The following is a 16,906-nucleotide window of genomic DNA, read 5'->3' on the forward strand; positions in this document are numbered from 1 at the left end:
CAGCATTAATGGAAGAAATGATTCCAGTATTAATGAAATAAATAACTTAATTAATCTTTTTTCATCTTCAGATGAGTTCTCTATCCTTTTTTAATCTTTAAAACCCAATATTTAGAGACCGAACTGTTCATTTCTATAAGTAAATTGCCAGGCACGAACTTTGTTTTCACCGAGTCACGTGATTTCCTTGCATTTGATGTCTCTGCCGTCGTGGCGGCTGGTGCTCCCTCCAGTAATATAAGCTCGATGGAGACACTCGTTGAATGAATAACCTGCACGATTATGGGGATTATAAACCTCCTTGGCTTCTGCTCTATTATACGGAGCTTTAGCTGCTAGGGACATCTCCTGTTTCCACTTGTCATGACAGTTTCTTTAGGAAACTCTGAATGATGAAGTCAAGACAAGGCAAGTTTGTTTGCAAATAAATCCCTCAGCAACAGTTGTATAGTTGAACAAATATTTACTCGCACACTAGAAATTTCATATAAATTTACTGCAGTGGTTAATCTTGAAGATTGGATTCATACGAAAAACGCTATCGCTAGAAGTGCGGTGCGTTTTAATAAAATTTTAGTTCTTCCCGTGCTATGCAAATTTTTAGAGTGAAAATATTAAGATATGAGGGTTATTGCCTTGTTGAAAAGGCACTTGCTCGACAGATCAACAATTCAAAAAATTGTTATCAGAATTACCGTTTCAAAAAATATATCCCAAATATTCTGTCTTCCCACTGGTATAGAGACAAAACGATTCAAATTTAACATGGGTACATCATTTAGCACTTGTTGTTTGTCCACAGAGGATGAAGAACGTGAAGCTATTTTAGATACTACCAACAGATTGATCGAAGCTGTTGAAAGAGAACAAAGTCAATGTAGTCTCACTAACAGAAATGATGGAGGAATTGGTAATACCGCTGAAAGGTGTGCCGAAATCTCTAACTCTGCAAGTGGAGGTGATGAAGTACATTTCTCTATTACATCTCAAGCATATGAAAAATATATGGTCAAAACATTGTACTCCATGGAAAAAAAAAACGAAAATCAGATTTGGAAAGATTCTGATAACAATTGTAAATTGCATCAAAGAAGGCTAGAGGAACATGAGCATGCTGCTGAAGTACAAGATGGAGCCACAAAATGTAAGAGAAGTAAAAATAAAGGTATGAAGCATGCAAACTCTATATTCATGTCATTAACCTCGCAGTGCTCAAGTAGTAGTGAAATGAGCATTTCTGGGCCGTAGAAGCTCCTATGGGAGACGGGAAATTTCTCTACTACTATTTCCAAGGATTTGCACACAATTCATTTAATTTAAACCTGAAGATAAAATATTTCATACCTCTATTCATTCATAATTTAGAAGGTTATGATAGTCATTTCATAGTAAATGGTATAAGAAATTAACACACAGAAAAATTAGAAATTATAACTCAGAAAGGATAACATGTTTGAAAATAGATAATGTAATTCTAGACTCCTATAAATTCCTTCAGGGTTCTTTAGCCAATTTAACAGATAATTTAATAAAATGTAATTATAACTTCCCTATCTTAAATTATTTTTTTGAGGCAGTAGTAGAGAAAATCGACATCTCCCATAGGAGCTTCTATGGCCCAGAAAAGCACATTTCATTACTACTTGCTCATTCAATGTTTTTCAAGTGTCATAACTTATTTATTTCATTGCTGCAGTGTTATTTAAAGGAGAATTAGCCTCTTCTGCCATGTGCCTTTTGTTGGAACTAGAGGGCCGCCCCACCACCCAGTGTCAATAGGGACTGACTGATCTAATAGCCTATGTATACGAGCTGACATAGAATTATCATCGCACTCTCCCAGCTCTTCACATCTATCTCTGCTTATAGTTAGAATATTCACAGAATGGCATTATTCATGACAATAAAAATTCTTGTTAACCTCACTCATCCCAACAGCTGTAATTTGGTTGTACATTGTCATAATCGTTTTATTAATACATGTATATCATTAAAAAATTTTTTTTTTGTAAAACGTTTTATGGTTATATAAAAATATTAATGAAATACAATGTTTGGTATATTACTGAATACATTGTTTCACATTTGTATTTTTTTTATCATATAAAGATACAGTGAAATTTGCAATGGAGAATTAAGTGCAGGGCTGTAACTAGGGGAGAGCAGAGGGTTCTGGTGCCCCAGACTAGAGGAAGTGTAAATTTAATCTTTTATTTTTATTTATTTATTCAATATTGATTGGCCGAGGCCTATACAAGAGGATGCAAAATTTATATATGACGAAAGTGATGATTGATGGAACAAGAGAATTCGGAAATCGTAGTACAATCTACAATATATGATGGTAGGTTGTTCCAGTTGATAATAGTATTTGTAATGTTCGTCTCTCCTTCAACATTACAAGGGGGTGCCAAAATGCGTGCTTGGTCCGGCCGACCAATCATCTAGTTGCGATCCTGATTAAATGTTCTCCTCAGAAAACACAAAGTAATTTGATGCTGTCATATTTTAAATAAAAATATAGCATTTAGAGCTGAGAACTAGTTACTGATTTGATTTACATTTATCTAACTTATTTGTTCAAAATTATTTGTAGACAGTAAAAGAAAAAGACAAAATCATGTCAGTGAAGAAGATGTAAAAAAGAAAAAGCCAAAAAGGCCAAATTATTTTGTTGCATTCAAAATTTCCAATCCTGAGGTATTGCTCTTTTTTTTTTACTTTTTGTATAAAACTATGACTGTGAACTACTTATGACAATAACAGTCAGTTTATATTAACTTACATTTAGGAGATGTACTTAGCTCTATTAGATGTATCAAGTCTCTGCAATATAGCATGTTCAAATCCTACATAGGCCTTATTCCCTAAGCCAAAGCACCTATATTTAGCATTTGTTCTTGTAAATAAAGGGGAAACATGTACCAAAGAGGTGGAAAAAATAAAATCTTGATTCAAGATATACGGAAGACTGGATGTTGTGAAGATATGTATTATTTGAGATGTTAATTTTTTTTTTTAAGGAAGGAAAAAACTCATCTCTGCCTCTACCGGGAGTCGAACCCGGGTCCCTCGATTGCCGGACGAGTGCTCTGACCACTAAGCTACAGAGGAGATAGAGATTTTCCTTCGCTAGAGCGTATATATGCCGAACGGAACCGTGCAATGGACGGTGAAACCGATCAGCTAATAGCTCATGGACGACGAGCCACCAGAGGGCTATATATATGACATGAATGTCGCTCTCCACTTGTTAATACAAGATATACGGAAGACTCGATGTTGTGAAGATATTTATTATTTGAGATGTTAATTTTTTTAAGGAAGGAAAAAACTCATCTCTGCCTCTACCGGGAGTCGAACCCAGTAGAGGCAGAGATGAGTTTTTTCCTTCCTTAAAAAAATTAACATCTCAAATAATAAATATCTTCACAACATCGAGTCTTCCGTATATCTTGTATTAACAAGTGGAGAGCGACATTCATGTCATATATATAGCCCTCTGGTGGCTCGTCGTCCATGAGCTATTAGCTGATCGGTTTCACCGTCCATTGCACGGTTCCGTTCGGCATATATACGCTCTAGCGAAGGAAAATCTCTATCTCCTCTGTAGCTTAGTGGTCAGAGCACTCGTCCGGCAATCGAGGGACCCGGGTTCGACTCCCGGTAGAGGCAGAGATGAGTTTTTTCCTTCCTTAAAAAAATTAACATCTCAAATAATAAATATCTTCACAACATCCAGTCTTCCGTATATCTTGTATTAACAAGTGGAGAGCGACATTCATGTCATAAAATCTTGATTCTTTTTTCCCATCTGCCTCAGTATTTGTTCAAATTATCGTAATTATTAATTTCTTTTTCAGTGGAGGAAGAACTATGATAAGACAGAATTAAAATCAGAAATGATTCTGTCTATTGCAGTCATTCCTCCCTTTTTTTTAATGTATGGTTTCAATCAGTTATATAATTGATCGATTTTTTAGTTTTTCAATCAGTTTTGTAATTAATAGATTGGTTATAATAATGAAATATTACTTCTCAAAATTGAAAAAATATATATATATATATTTAGTATTGATTATAAAGCAGAACAAACTAGAAAAGAGCTAAAAAAATAATAATAAATATATGTTAATTTCAATACTCGCACTTGTTTGAATGGAGATAATATTAAAAATGCTACAAATGCAATAAACCAATCTTTTTTCACTAAGTTACCCAAATAACACAAGTGAACATTACCAAAACTATATTTAATGAAAAAATTTTGATATAAAGATGTATCTGTATTTTCCTACAGATACATAGTAATATGGAGAAGATTCAGAACCATATTATTGAGCAAGATGGAAGATTTGCTGCTTGTATGATACCCCTTCCCACTTTACATATCACTTTGGTAGTCATGCATATTGCAGATGCTGAAGAGCATTCCAGGTGTGCATAATTTTATTTCAAGAAAAGTTTCTGTTTGATGATTATTTTATCATTAAGAAGCTATTTTTATGTTGTGACTTTATATCAGGGTTGGGTTTTTAAAATGGTAAAAACCTGGTAAATACAATTGTAGCCTTTATGTATTGATGATAATTAATACTTATAGTAGCTGTTTTTAATTTATTAATAAATATTAATATTTATTCAATCAATAATTAATAATTATTAGTGTATTTTTGTATTATATGCATATAGTTGGATCTGTTTAGTTGGCTACCAGAAAAGAAGATACATAGTGAACAAATTGTATGTAATACTGATAACATAAAAAAAAATATTTCTGCTCTATTTCCATATGTCAGAGGAAGAACAGATGAATGAAATCCACTAGAATTATCATTGTCAGTCAGAAATTTTAAATTAGAAAGTAAATAATGTTTTTGAAGTTTGTTTTTTGCTAACCTGTTCGTACAAAATCATGTGGAAAGCTTCATGATTTCATCGTAGCCGGTCAATTTGTCGCACTCAACTTGTCGCGCTCAACTCGTCGCGGTACAAATTCGTCGCAGTGCCAATTCGTCGCGGTACAAGTTTGTCGCAGTGCCAATTCGTCGCGGTACAAGTTTGTCGCAGTATCAATTCGTCGCGGTACAAATTTGTCGCAGTGTCAATTCGTCGCAATACAAATTTGTCGCAGTGTCAATTCGTAGCTGTACAAGTTTTCCGCCGTGTCAATTCGGCGTGACGTCAATTTATATATTACAGCTCAGAACCAATTCGTCGAACCGTCGATTCTTCACTGTACATGTTCCACGCGAGCTTGTATGTAGGTTTTTGTCTTACACGTGAAATAAAAACATGAACAAAAGTGTACACGCAGTTAACTGAAAATAATTAATTTTTGTCATTGCAGAAAGGTCATCGAAATTAAAATTACAATATCTATTACATTTAAAAATTTAACTGCATATAAAAGTTTAATTATGTTTGAAAATTATCGTTGAAAAGCCTATCTTTAACGGTAAATTTCTATCTGCCCCATGGGCTCGAGAGTTTCTCCCGCCCCCCCCCCCTTCAAGAGTCACCAACATTTACCATTACAGTATTTCCATAAGAACCTGAAATATTTAATTAAGCCTTGTATCAAAAGCTTAGATGCTAATGAAAACTATGTGAAAATATTCAAACAAGCCAGCCAAAGATATGCGACTGATTATAAACATAAGATTAATTGGATTATATTGGATCTATGCGACTGACCCATAGTCATCTTTCTTATTGGTGATTACATTGCCTTTGTCGGTGCTCATCCTGTGGGCATTATGAAAACTTCATCGAATTGCCATTCATAAGCACTGTACATTTCCATCCTTGATCTGAGCTCAACTCCCTTCGCTGTGAGAAATCCCAACAAAAGCGGGAAGTGCGGCTTATACGGTGAAAATTAAATATTAATTTAATTGAATTATTAATTAATTAAATATTTCAGGTTCTTATGGAGATACTGTGATGGGGCAAATAGAAATTTACCGTTAAAGATAGGCTCACTGTAATTTGGGGAATATCATACAAACCGAAATTTTTCCACATGATATTGAAATTTTATCACAGCAAAAATCAATTATTTAACATTTCAAATTTTTATAACCGAATTTTCAAATATAATTAAACTTTTATATGCAGTTAAATTTTTAAATGTAATTGATATTGTAATTTTAATTTCGAGTGTCATGTACATGAAGAATAATGATCTAATTAAAAGTCTGATTTCATTCTTTTCACTCGAGAGTTGTTACTTTAGAGTTGAAAAAAATCAAAAATCGATTGACATTTGCAGTGGTGTCAGGGACAGACATGCTGTTGGTGCCCAGGGTACTTTATGGAATGGGTATGAGCACCCAGAGAAATGATTCAGAAATCAAAATTTCCTACTTCAAGATCAAGACAAGAACCCACAAGTTCCAAACACTTCCGGCATGCTTGGCCAGTCAAAGGTGCCGACATGAAGGAAACATTGAGGAGGTGGGGGGGGAGGCTGAAAATCGCCATTCATTCCGTTTATAAGGGACTCAAATCCCGACAAAAAGTGGGAAATGCGGCCTATACGGTGGAAATTAAAATTTAAAAATTTATTTGATCTCAATTTTTTATTTGGCTGAGCTCGTCAACATCCCTCACTGCGAGAAATGGAAATCCCGACAGAGATGCGACTTATATGGTAAAAATTAAATTTTAAAAATTTAATGACTTCAATGAATACTTTCCTTCATTTGTTAAAAATTAAAACAAATGGCCAGGGGGAACATTTCCAATAAATGAGAAAAAAAGTTAGTTCCATTTTTTACGCGTAAAGCACCTACCCTATTTATAAGATCACAACAAACATGAATTTTAAAGCAATTCAAATTTGTCGTGATGAAATGAGCTTGCGACAAACTTGTACCGCGACGAAATGAGCCTGCGACAAATTTGTACTGCGACGAAATAAGCCTGCGACAAATTTGTACCGCGACGAAATGACCCTGCGACAAATTTGTACTGTGATGAAATGACCCTGCGACAAATTTGTACCGCGACGAGTTTGTAGCACGACAAATTGACTGCGACGAATTGTCCCGCGACAAGTTGAGCGCGACGAATTGACCTAGACCCTGATTTCATGAAAGCTTTATAGTTGGTTTTTCAGAGGAAAGTTTTGACTGGTATAAACCTGATGAATACTATCAGACTGTTCATTTGGTAGGACTTGACAAATCAAGAAAAAAAAATCTAAGTGGCAATCAAATATTTTAGGGATAAATCACAATTGTTTTGTCTGAGCCAGTAATCACACATAGAACATTTTAGGCACCAATATAAATTTTTTAGTCGCCATGGAGACCTGCTGCCTGGGATTTGTCAAGTCCTGCAATAAGGTATTAGTTTATTATACAGGGTGTTCCATCAAGACCGACCAAACTCTGCACAGCCAGATTCCTCGCTTGGAATACATAAAAAATGCCCAAACTACTGTATCTGTACGACTCATAGTTTTTGAGAAAAATGTGAAAAAAAGTATGACATCATAAAAGGAAAAGAAACTGTTATTAGAAACATGAACATTGGTATTTGCATATGTTTACATAGGAAGATATTCAAAATATCCACCGCGCATATTGAGACATGCATGCACGTGCGTGGAATGACGTCAAGCCGTCCAATAAAGGTTTTTTTTTTCCTGCACTGGATATGACGTCATACTTTTCTTTCGAATTTCTCTCGAAAACTATGGGTCGTATAGGTACAGTTCTTTTGGCATTTTTTATGTATTCCAAGCGAGGAATCTGGCTGTGCAGAGTTTGGGCGGTCTTGATGGACATCCTGTATATACATTATATATGACATATATGGCCGCTAACCATGAGAAAAGTTCAGAAAACTTAGGTGTTAATTATGAAAAAATTAAGACAAAAAATCATGACCTAAAATCAGTTTCTTTAAAAAAAAGCAAGAATGAGTAGATGAATTTTTTAAATAATGGCAGAAACAGTGTTTTTTTTTCTCTGAAGGTGGTAAAAGAACAATTTTTTTATCATGATGGTAAGAACCATGGTAAAAACCATCAACAGTAAATACAGTGCCGGCTGTTCATTGCATTTTTAGTGCAGAAGGTTATTCAGAACCTTTTTTTCTTGAAAAAAAGTCAGTCTCCCAAGAAATGTGGCTGGTGCCTCATTTTTTTATTTATTTATCAAGCCCTGATGGTCATTATGGTCAGCAGATGATTTAGCACATAAGAGAGAAATGGAGTATATCTAAATATGTAATGTAAGATGAAATTTTGTTAAGGGCAAGTACGTGAGGCGAATTAATTAATTCTCCTCATGTACTTGCATTTAAGTTTTTTTTCTGCAATTTATTTTTGCCTTTAAACTCTAAAAATTACTTAGAAAAAGTGTAAAATCATTAGTAATAGATAAAGAAAGAGAGAAACACATAATGAGTTATGAGTTAATGAATTATAAAGTAAATAAACATACTAGTACACAATGTAAAATTATAAATAAAGGAAATTTTCTGTATTATTAGCTTCATTGATTATGGGATTGTAAAGTTGAACCCCGATTTAACGAATTGGAAAAATTGACAATTTTATTATTTAAATTGAGAAATCATCAAATCTTGGTCAAATAGATCAAGAGAATGAACACATTCGAAACGGCAAATTTTAAAAGCCACTTACTTTGGGGCTTGCTGCTACAACTCATTTTTGACAATTAAAAAAAAAAAAACTTAAGAAAAAAGGCAGAATGCGTGAAAAAAATGCTTGATAGAAGTTTGATATGTTCAACATTTCCATCAAATTGCTGTCAAAATTATCATTCTTTTGCTAATTGAAAAACGTTTTCTCTTCAGATGACTTGTCATTCTGTACTCATAAAGACGGAGCACAAACTTGAAGTAACTTCATTTTTTTACTGAAAATCTAAACATGTTGACAGCACAATGTTTTATGACACTGATTGCTGAAACCTTCCCACGTATATACTAAGAATATCTTTTTTGTCTCTACTCAAGAAGGAACAGATTCCTGTTCCCCTTTTTTTGTTTGTCTAAAAAAGGGCTGAAGGTCAAATCCAGGGAAGTCAAATCTTTGGGTTGTGGTTTCGGGTGATAAAAAATACGAAAAATATTTTTTGGATAATTCAAAAATATTCATTATATCGAGGTTTTAATTCGTTAAATAAGGGTTTGATCTCTATTTTCACCAGAATTTCAGAAAAAAATTTGTTAAATCGAGGGATTCGCTGGATTGGAGTCTGACTTTACCATGAGAAGAATATTGCTTCACTTTATTCTGAAGGTGGCTAATGTTAAAAAGTTTGTAGTTCTGGTAATATATGTACAGTACAAGCTCGCACAGAACTATATTTCCATCACATATATACAAATCCTATTGATGTCATTTTCCATTTTATTCAAGGGCTTTGATGGCACTCAATGAAGTATACAAAGAGTTTAATAGTAGCATGTCTGATACCCCTTTGGGTCTGGAATTTAAAGGTTTAGGCCATTTTCGAAATCAGGTATTTATTACTTTTTATTGATTTGTTTTTGTTCTTTCCGAACATAAATGTTTTCATTATGGATAAAAATTCAGTGTTACTTTATTTATTCCAGCTTTCTAAAGCAATCTAACTTTATTAAATAATTTACAATATCTCTAAATATTGATGCCAAATTTAAAAGCAAAGGATACACACACACATATATATACAGAGGGCATGGCATTTTACAGGCAAACCGTTGATCCTAAAGGTATATTTCCAATTAGAAAAAGTTTCCAAATAATGTGTAGTGCTCCGATATGCCATTCATGTTTCAAGGGATTGCATAGTTTTTGAAATATAAAAATTAACTTTTTATACAGTTCCTTTGTGTGCCCCAAAACCCAATTAGAAAGTTGTTGCCTGGTCTCTCCTGATGCCAACGAAAAAAATTCTATGTTTCTAAGTGCAATATTCACTGAGGTATTTTAGAATTCGAATAATGGAGGAAATTTGGAAAAAAAACAGCATAAATGCAAGTAAAACGGGTTTCCTGCATTTAGGGCTGTTTTTTTCCCAACTTTCTTTCCTCAGTTTTTCAAATTCGAATATCTCAATGAATATTGCACTTAGAAACATGGAATTTTTTTGTTGGCATCAGGAGAGAGACAGGGCAACAACTTTTAAATTCGTTTTTGGGCGCATGAGGACTGTATAAAAAGATAATTTTTTTAATTTTAATAACTAAACAACCCCTTGAAACATGAATGACATATCTGAGTACCACATGTTATTTGGAAACTTTTTCTAATTGGAAGTACATCTCTAGGATCAAGTGGATCCCGCTTATAACGTTTTTAAAAAACTGTCATGAAAAACGTTGTAAGTGGAAAAATATTTTAAACAGGAAATCCTAATAAGAATTAGTTGTAGTTTAGACCACGAAAATAAGTCGTACTAAGTGGGAAAACGTTATGGGCGGGATTGACTGTATGTATATATATATATATTGAAATTTTTTTTCCAATAAAGGTTGTTTATGCAAAGCTGTCACCTGGAGATGCAGCAGCCAGACTGAATTCTATTGTTGAAAGTATCAATACACATTTTGAAAACTATTCTATCACCACAACAGATAAAAGAGACTTTTCTCCACATTTAACTGTTATGAAACTTTCTCGCGATCCTAAAATATTTCGCAAAGTAAGTGAAATTTTTACCCTAGAAATTCTGTGAATTAACTTAAAAATTTATTATTAGCTCCAGAGATTCAATGAACATAAAAATAATATACAGGGTGGGTAGGTTTCTTCCATAGAATCTTTAAAAATGAATAAAAACTGGAAAACTAACCGAAATAAAAAACGATTTGCAGGGTTAGTATCACTAGGTCACAGGAATTTTTTTTAAGACAGGAAAAGAAAAACAGCCAGCAGTTTTCAAACTGTGTGCTGCCAGCCTTGGTTAGGGGCGCTGTGGAATGGCAGCAGTAAAAAAATGTCAGGAAAGAACATGTCCAGTACTTGCAATATGGAAAGAACTGATCCATGATAATATAGATTAAAGAATTGATCAGATAATTTAACGGAAGTAAGGTGCTTTGCATCAGTCCGGGGTTGTGAGCGGTTCTATCTATCTATCTATCAGATGATCTGATATTTCAAGTTCTGCATAAAATACAGTGAACCTGGATATTCATAACTATACCAGACCAAGAAAAAATATCTTTGTAGAGGAGTTATCATTATATCAAGTGGCAACATTATCATCATGTGCCATCAAATATATGCTGCTGTTGGAAACTTTTCTAAATCAGCGTTCTTAGTATCAAAATATGTGCTTCTGAGTATTTATTCACTGAAAAATATTTTAATTGATTAGCTGAAGAAAAATTCAGTTAGGTGTGTATGTGTGTCTATATTGCCCCTGTAAAGGGGTTAATCACAATGCACTTTTGTGTATCACACAAAAAGTAACGATACTGAACACTTTCGGTGATACCCAATACTGATATTATATATTAAACGTCCTTGGAAGAACTGAAACATGTGAGATGAGTTAAAAAATATACTGAAGGATATTTCAAGCCAAAAATAAATAAAAATAATAAACGTTGTAGAACGGTTTCAAAATCCTCCTAAAGATATCATTATAGAAGAGTTTATCATAGTAAAGCATATCATTGTATTGAGAGAAGTTTAACATTACAGACTTATAGGTTATTCCAAACAAGATATGAATAATACCATTGTTGAGGGATTTATCATTGCATATTGAGGTTTCACTGTATATGTATGTTTTTGGGGCATTGTGAATAAGTTGAGAATAAGTTTTATTTGTGACATTGAAAATTGTTATTTTGACACGCCCCCCTGAAATGTGTTTTTCCTGTCATACCAACCTCTATTCAGCGGTCACCTTTGCAGATGGCCACTTTTTTTGTGGAACGCCAAGTGGCTGTCTTAGAGAAGTTTCACTAGATATACAATATACATTGCATAAGAAATTGCAGTGCTTTATCAAAAACTTTCTTTTTCTCCAATCATTTTTCTATTTATCTTTCAGGCACCCTATAGCAGTGCTACAAAAAATAGGGGGGGGAAATATTAAGGGATATGTATCAGTTTTTGTTATTATAGCCGTGCATAAATTCTATAAATTGCATAAAGGTTGCTTTTGCTGATAGAAGAAAATTGGTCTCTTCCAACATCTTATGGGGAATATAGTATCTTTGTTGATTTATGACTGCACTGTTTCTTCTGAATTTTTATACCATAGTCCCATGCAACTCAGGAAAACCATCATGCAGTCATGTTGATGTTGACTGTTTAAGTATACATACACCATTTATTTTCATCAACACATTACGTTTTATATTGGGTTTTACTACATGAGCAGTTTTTTGCAGAATATAATTATGCTAAAGATATGAATATATGAGTGTAGAATACTGGGGAGTAAGGTTTTAAATATTGTGTATAAGCTTTTTTAAATTTTTTTTGTTTGTATAGGGTATAAAGAAAATCAATCCTTCTCTTTATAAGTCATATGTAGATCAGTTGTTTGGCAATGAAGTTGTGGAAGGCATACAGTTACTCAGTATGACCAGTCCGAAAGATGAAAATGGATATTATACGGGCCATAACTTGTTATTTGGTAGGTCATTGTATTGTATCATCAATTTCATGATCTTATCATTGCTGAAATTATGAAAAGCCAAACTTATACATAAAAATGTCAAATTTCTTGTATAAGCCTATAAACATCAGCATTTTGGTAACACTATGGTCATTTTTTGCAAACAAGGCAAATTATACCAGGACCTGCAGTTCAAATTTTATTCTGATCAATTATGCTTCCTTGCCTACTCATTTAATTTCAAATGCAGACACAAGAAGACTCATATTTTTATTTTATAAGTGCTTGTAGCTAAAGATATTTTGGTGTGTTTTTATACTTCTTTCATTGCCCTGAGTGAATCTCTCAGTATAGCTCCTTTTTCCTTTACTTGGGTATGTATCTTATACATAGGAATGCAGGGAATGGTATTAACATTTTTCATAAGTTTTTAGTGTGACTATAGATTATGGATATCAAAGGCGCATAAATTTTCAACATTTTGTAATTTTTGGGAATCTAGAAAGAAAAATCAAATACCTAGAGAATTCTCAGGAAATTCTAAAATTGTTCTTTTTATTCAAATTTGAAGAGACAAAGCTAAAATTGGAGAATTTTCTTTGAAAAATTTCTAAAATTGGAAAATTTTCTTATGCAGTCCACATGATTGTATAGTCACATTTGTGGATTTGTACCATCTGTTTTACCAAATCTGTTTCTTGTGTAATGTTAATTAAAGACGAGTGAAATAAAAATATTGAATTACCTGCATCATTATATTATTCACAAAGCACAAAAAATCTCTTCTTTTTGGATAGCCTGCGGGGCACACACAGGAAATTACTGTAATAACATTTTTCATAAGCTGTTAGTGCGATGCAGCTTTTATCTATATGCTTGGTTCGTTAGTAAGATGACACATGTGCTAAGCCGGGATTACCCTATAAAAGTTATCTTATAAAATTTAAAAAATGCAACCAATAAGCATATTGGTTACATTTGAATGAATGTTACCAATAGGCTTATTGGTTGTTTTCGAATTTTGTAAAAGGTCTTTTATCAAACTTTTATAATGTAATGCTGGTCTTAGAGACATTCTGGAAATGCAAACATTTATGAAATAAAGTACATATGTGAAAAATATATACAGGGTGTTTCAATAAAAGTGTCCAGAAGGAGAATAAAAAATACTAGAGTTCATTCTAAAATATTAAAAATGATCAGCAAAAGAAAGGAAATTAAGCTGTAATGGGGCACTTCTGTAAAAAAATAATTTGGGGAAAAATAAAAGTGAAAAATTTGTATAGGGTCCCCAATAAAAAAAATGGAATTAATAAAATTTGAGTATCTCTTTATTGTAGTTTAAAAAAAAAATCACCCACTATATATTATATAGTGGGTGATTTTTGTCTACATGTTATATATATATATATATATAGCCAAAAAAACTGGTACACCTGCCTAATATCGTGTAGGGCCCATGCGAGCACGCAGAAGTGCCGCAACACGAAGTGGCATGAACTCGACTAATGTCTGAAGTAGTGCTAGAGGTAATTGACACCATGAATCCTGCAGGTCTGTCCATAAATCCGTAGGAGTCAGAGGGGGTGGAGATCTCTTCTGAACAGCACATTGCAAGGCATCCCAGATATGCTCAACAATGTTCATGTCTGGGGATTTTGGTGGCCAGCGGAAGTGTCTAAAGTCAGAAGAGTGTTCCTGGAGCCACTTTGTAACAATTCTGGATGTGTGGGGTGTCGCATTGTCCTGCTGAAATTGTCCAAGTCTGTCGGAATGCACAATGGACATGAATGGGTGCAGGTGATCAGACAGGATGCTTACGTACCTGTCATCTGTCAGAGTCGTATCTAGACATATCAGGGGTCCCATATTACGCTAACTGCACATGCCCCATACCATCACAGAGCCTCCACCAGCTTGAACAGTCCCCTGTTGACATGTAGGGTCTATGGATTCATGAGGTTGTCTCCATACCTGTACATGTCCATCAGCTCGAAGCAATGGGAACTGAGACTCGTCAGACCAGACAACGTGTTTCCAGTCCTCAACAGTCCAATGTCGGTGTTGTTGGGCCCAGGCAAGGCGTAAAGCTTTGTGTCGTGCAGTCATCAAGGGTACACGAGTGGGCCTTTGACTCCGAAAGCCCATATCGATGATGTTTCGTTGAATGGTTTGCATGCTGACACTTGTTGATGATCCAGCATTGAAATCTGCAGCAATTTGTGGAAGGGTTGCACGTCTGTCACGTTTAATGATTCTCGTCAGACGTCCCATTCTTGCATGATCTTTTTCCGGCCGCAGCGATGTCGTAGATTTAATATTTTACCGGATTCCCGATATTCACGGTACACTCGTGAAATGGTCGTACGTGAAAATCCAAATTTCATCGCTACCTCGGAGATGCTATGTCCCATTTCTCGTGTCCCGACTATAACACCACGTTCAAACTCACTTAAATCTCGATAACCTGCCATTGTAGCAGCAGTAACCGATCTAACAACTATGCCAGACACTTGTTATGTTATATAGGTGTTGCCGACCGCAGCGCCATACTCTGATTAGTTCCATATCTCTTTATTTGCATACGCATGCCTGTACCAGTTTTTTTGGCTCTTCAGTTTATATATAACACGTAGACAAAAATTTTGTTTTGATGGAAATCATTTAGACAAAAATCAATGGTGATTAGAGTTCTTCATTTGTGTAAAAATTCTAATTTCTTTTTATTTTATTGAAATAGTATTTTACCAAGATAACACTATCACAGTTGAATTTTTTCCTTTTTTGCTGATTATTGAAAAAAAATTTAAGTATTTTTAAAATAAATTGTACAATTCTTATTACTTTCAAACGCTCTTCATGAAACATTCTTTATATTTATAATACAGATAATAATTTTAATTTTTCTTGCTGAACATTATTTTTTTCAGATATTCATTCCAAGTAAGAACAAGTAAAAAAATACAGATAAGGATTGTTATGTCATTTTGAAGAAAATATGTTGTTGAAATAAAATATTTATTTCTGTTAATCTGTGTCTTATTTCTGAATTGTTTTCTAATTGAAGGTACTATGTTAAATATTCAGTGAGAGCCAGGGAACATGACAAATATGCATTTGCAGGTTTACGTCTTCAAGAGATGTTCGTTGTATAATTTTCAAACCTTTGTCAGCCGCAATCAAAAATTTATGAGAACTGGTGATACGTACCAGATGCACGAACGAAAAATTTACATTTAGATAGAGAAAATTAACTGGGAAAATGTACAAACATGCTTTATTTTTTATTTCTTTAGAGTACATCTTTATACAGGCACTACTGAAAAACATATAAAGGGTGTTTCAAATTGTTTGTACATAAAAACTATCTCTCTCTGCAACCGTTAACTTTTGAAGTATACTTCCAATTACCAAAAGTTATCAAAAATGACATGCGCTTTCTTAAAATGTAGTTTTTTGAGGGGTTGTATACATAAAAAAATAAACTTTTTTATAGTCCCATTGTGCCGAAACTTACAATTAGTAAAATGTAGAACAGGCTTTGAAAAGTCATTAGCAAAAAATTCCAGGTTTTTAAATCCAATTTTCATCGAGATATTGAAGATGAAAAATTACGATGTTTTGGTGACTTATCGCTGTGTTGGCGTGGCGTGTTTGTATTAGCTTTGAGAATCTCGATTTTAAGGGACTTTACACAAATAAAATGACCAACTATTGATTATTTTATCAATATTTTATTGCACATTTAAAAGGTTGCTTTCATTGATAAGCACAGCAGTTCGTGGATCGCAAACGGTAGCAATCTTGCATATCTGGCAGCGTATTGAAAATTTTGTGCATTTCTGTTTTTTTTATCTACCACGTAGTGGCTATCGATACGGTAGAAAAACATTGTCTTGTAAACTGTCGGCCGAAAAAAACTCAACGAGGAAAAGATTTTGAAGGTACAGTACAACCTCGTTATGTCGGACCAACTGGAATCGGAGCCGATCCGTAGGTTAACCGTAGAATATGGAGAAACTGAAAAAAAAAAAACACTAGAAAGACGGACGGGGGTCTATGACCCTGCACGCTGTTTAAGCTTGCATATCTCTGCTAAGAATAAACCGAAACCACCCGAAATTTCTCGACTTCTCCTGAATTAGCATGTTCTTGTTGTATACCAAAGTTTTTTTCGTTATCTTTTTTAACAACGAAGATACGAGCGGATATACCTAGAAAGACGGAAGGGGGTCATTGTGACCCTTCCTTATATCCTAGCACATTATACGGTAAATACTACTGTCATCGTCACAATTGATTTC

The 16,906-nt window shown here is 34.0% G+C and overlaps 1 protein-coding gene across 3 annotated transcripts; it reads left to right on the plus strand.

Annotated features, from left to right (window-relative positions):
* Positions 1 to 201: 201 nt before the first annotated feature.
* Positions 202 to 15,633, plus strand: LOC149065820 (A-kinase anchor protein 7-like). 3 transcript variants are annotated; one of them, XM_089253558.1, is made up of 7 exons: positions 202 to 1,165; positions 2,597 to 2,700; positions 4,301 to 4,437; positions 9,401 to 9,503; positions 10,497 to 10,667; positions 12,476 to 12,620; positions 15,533 to 15,633. In XM_089253558.1, exons 1-7 carry the CDS (start codon positions 622 to 624, stop codon positions 15,547 to 15,549), a joined length of 1,221 nt encoding a protein of 406 aa, XP_089109684.1. In that variant the 5' UTR covers positions 202 to 621; the 3' UTR covers positions 15,550 to 15,633. The 3 variants fall into 3 exon arrangements, with proteins under 3 accessions (XP_089109684.1, XP_089109686.1, XP_089109685.1); XM_089253559.1 differs by having other exon boundaries at positions 411 to 1,144; XM_089253560.1 differs by lacking the exon at positions 10,497 to 10,667 and having other exon boundaries at positions 381 to 1,165.
* Positions 15,634 to 16,906: the final 1,273 nt, after the last annotated feature.

This window comes from Pholcus phalangioides, unplaced genomic scaffold (genome assembly GCF_987345545.1).
Source record: "Pholcus phalangioides strain wild (caught in Gottingen) unplaced genomic scaffold, Ppha-v1.0 ptg000039l_1, whole genome shotgun sequence".
Taxonomy (NCBI): domain Eukaryota; kingdom Metazoa; phylum Arthropoda; class Arachnida; order Araneae; family Pholcidae; genus Pholcus; species Pholcus phalangioides.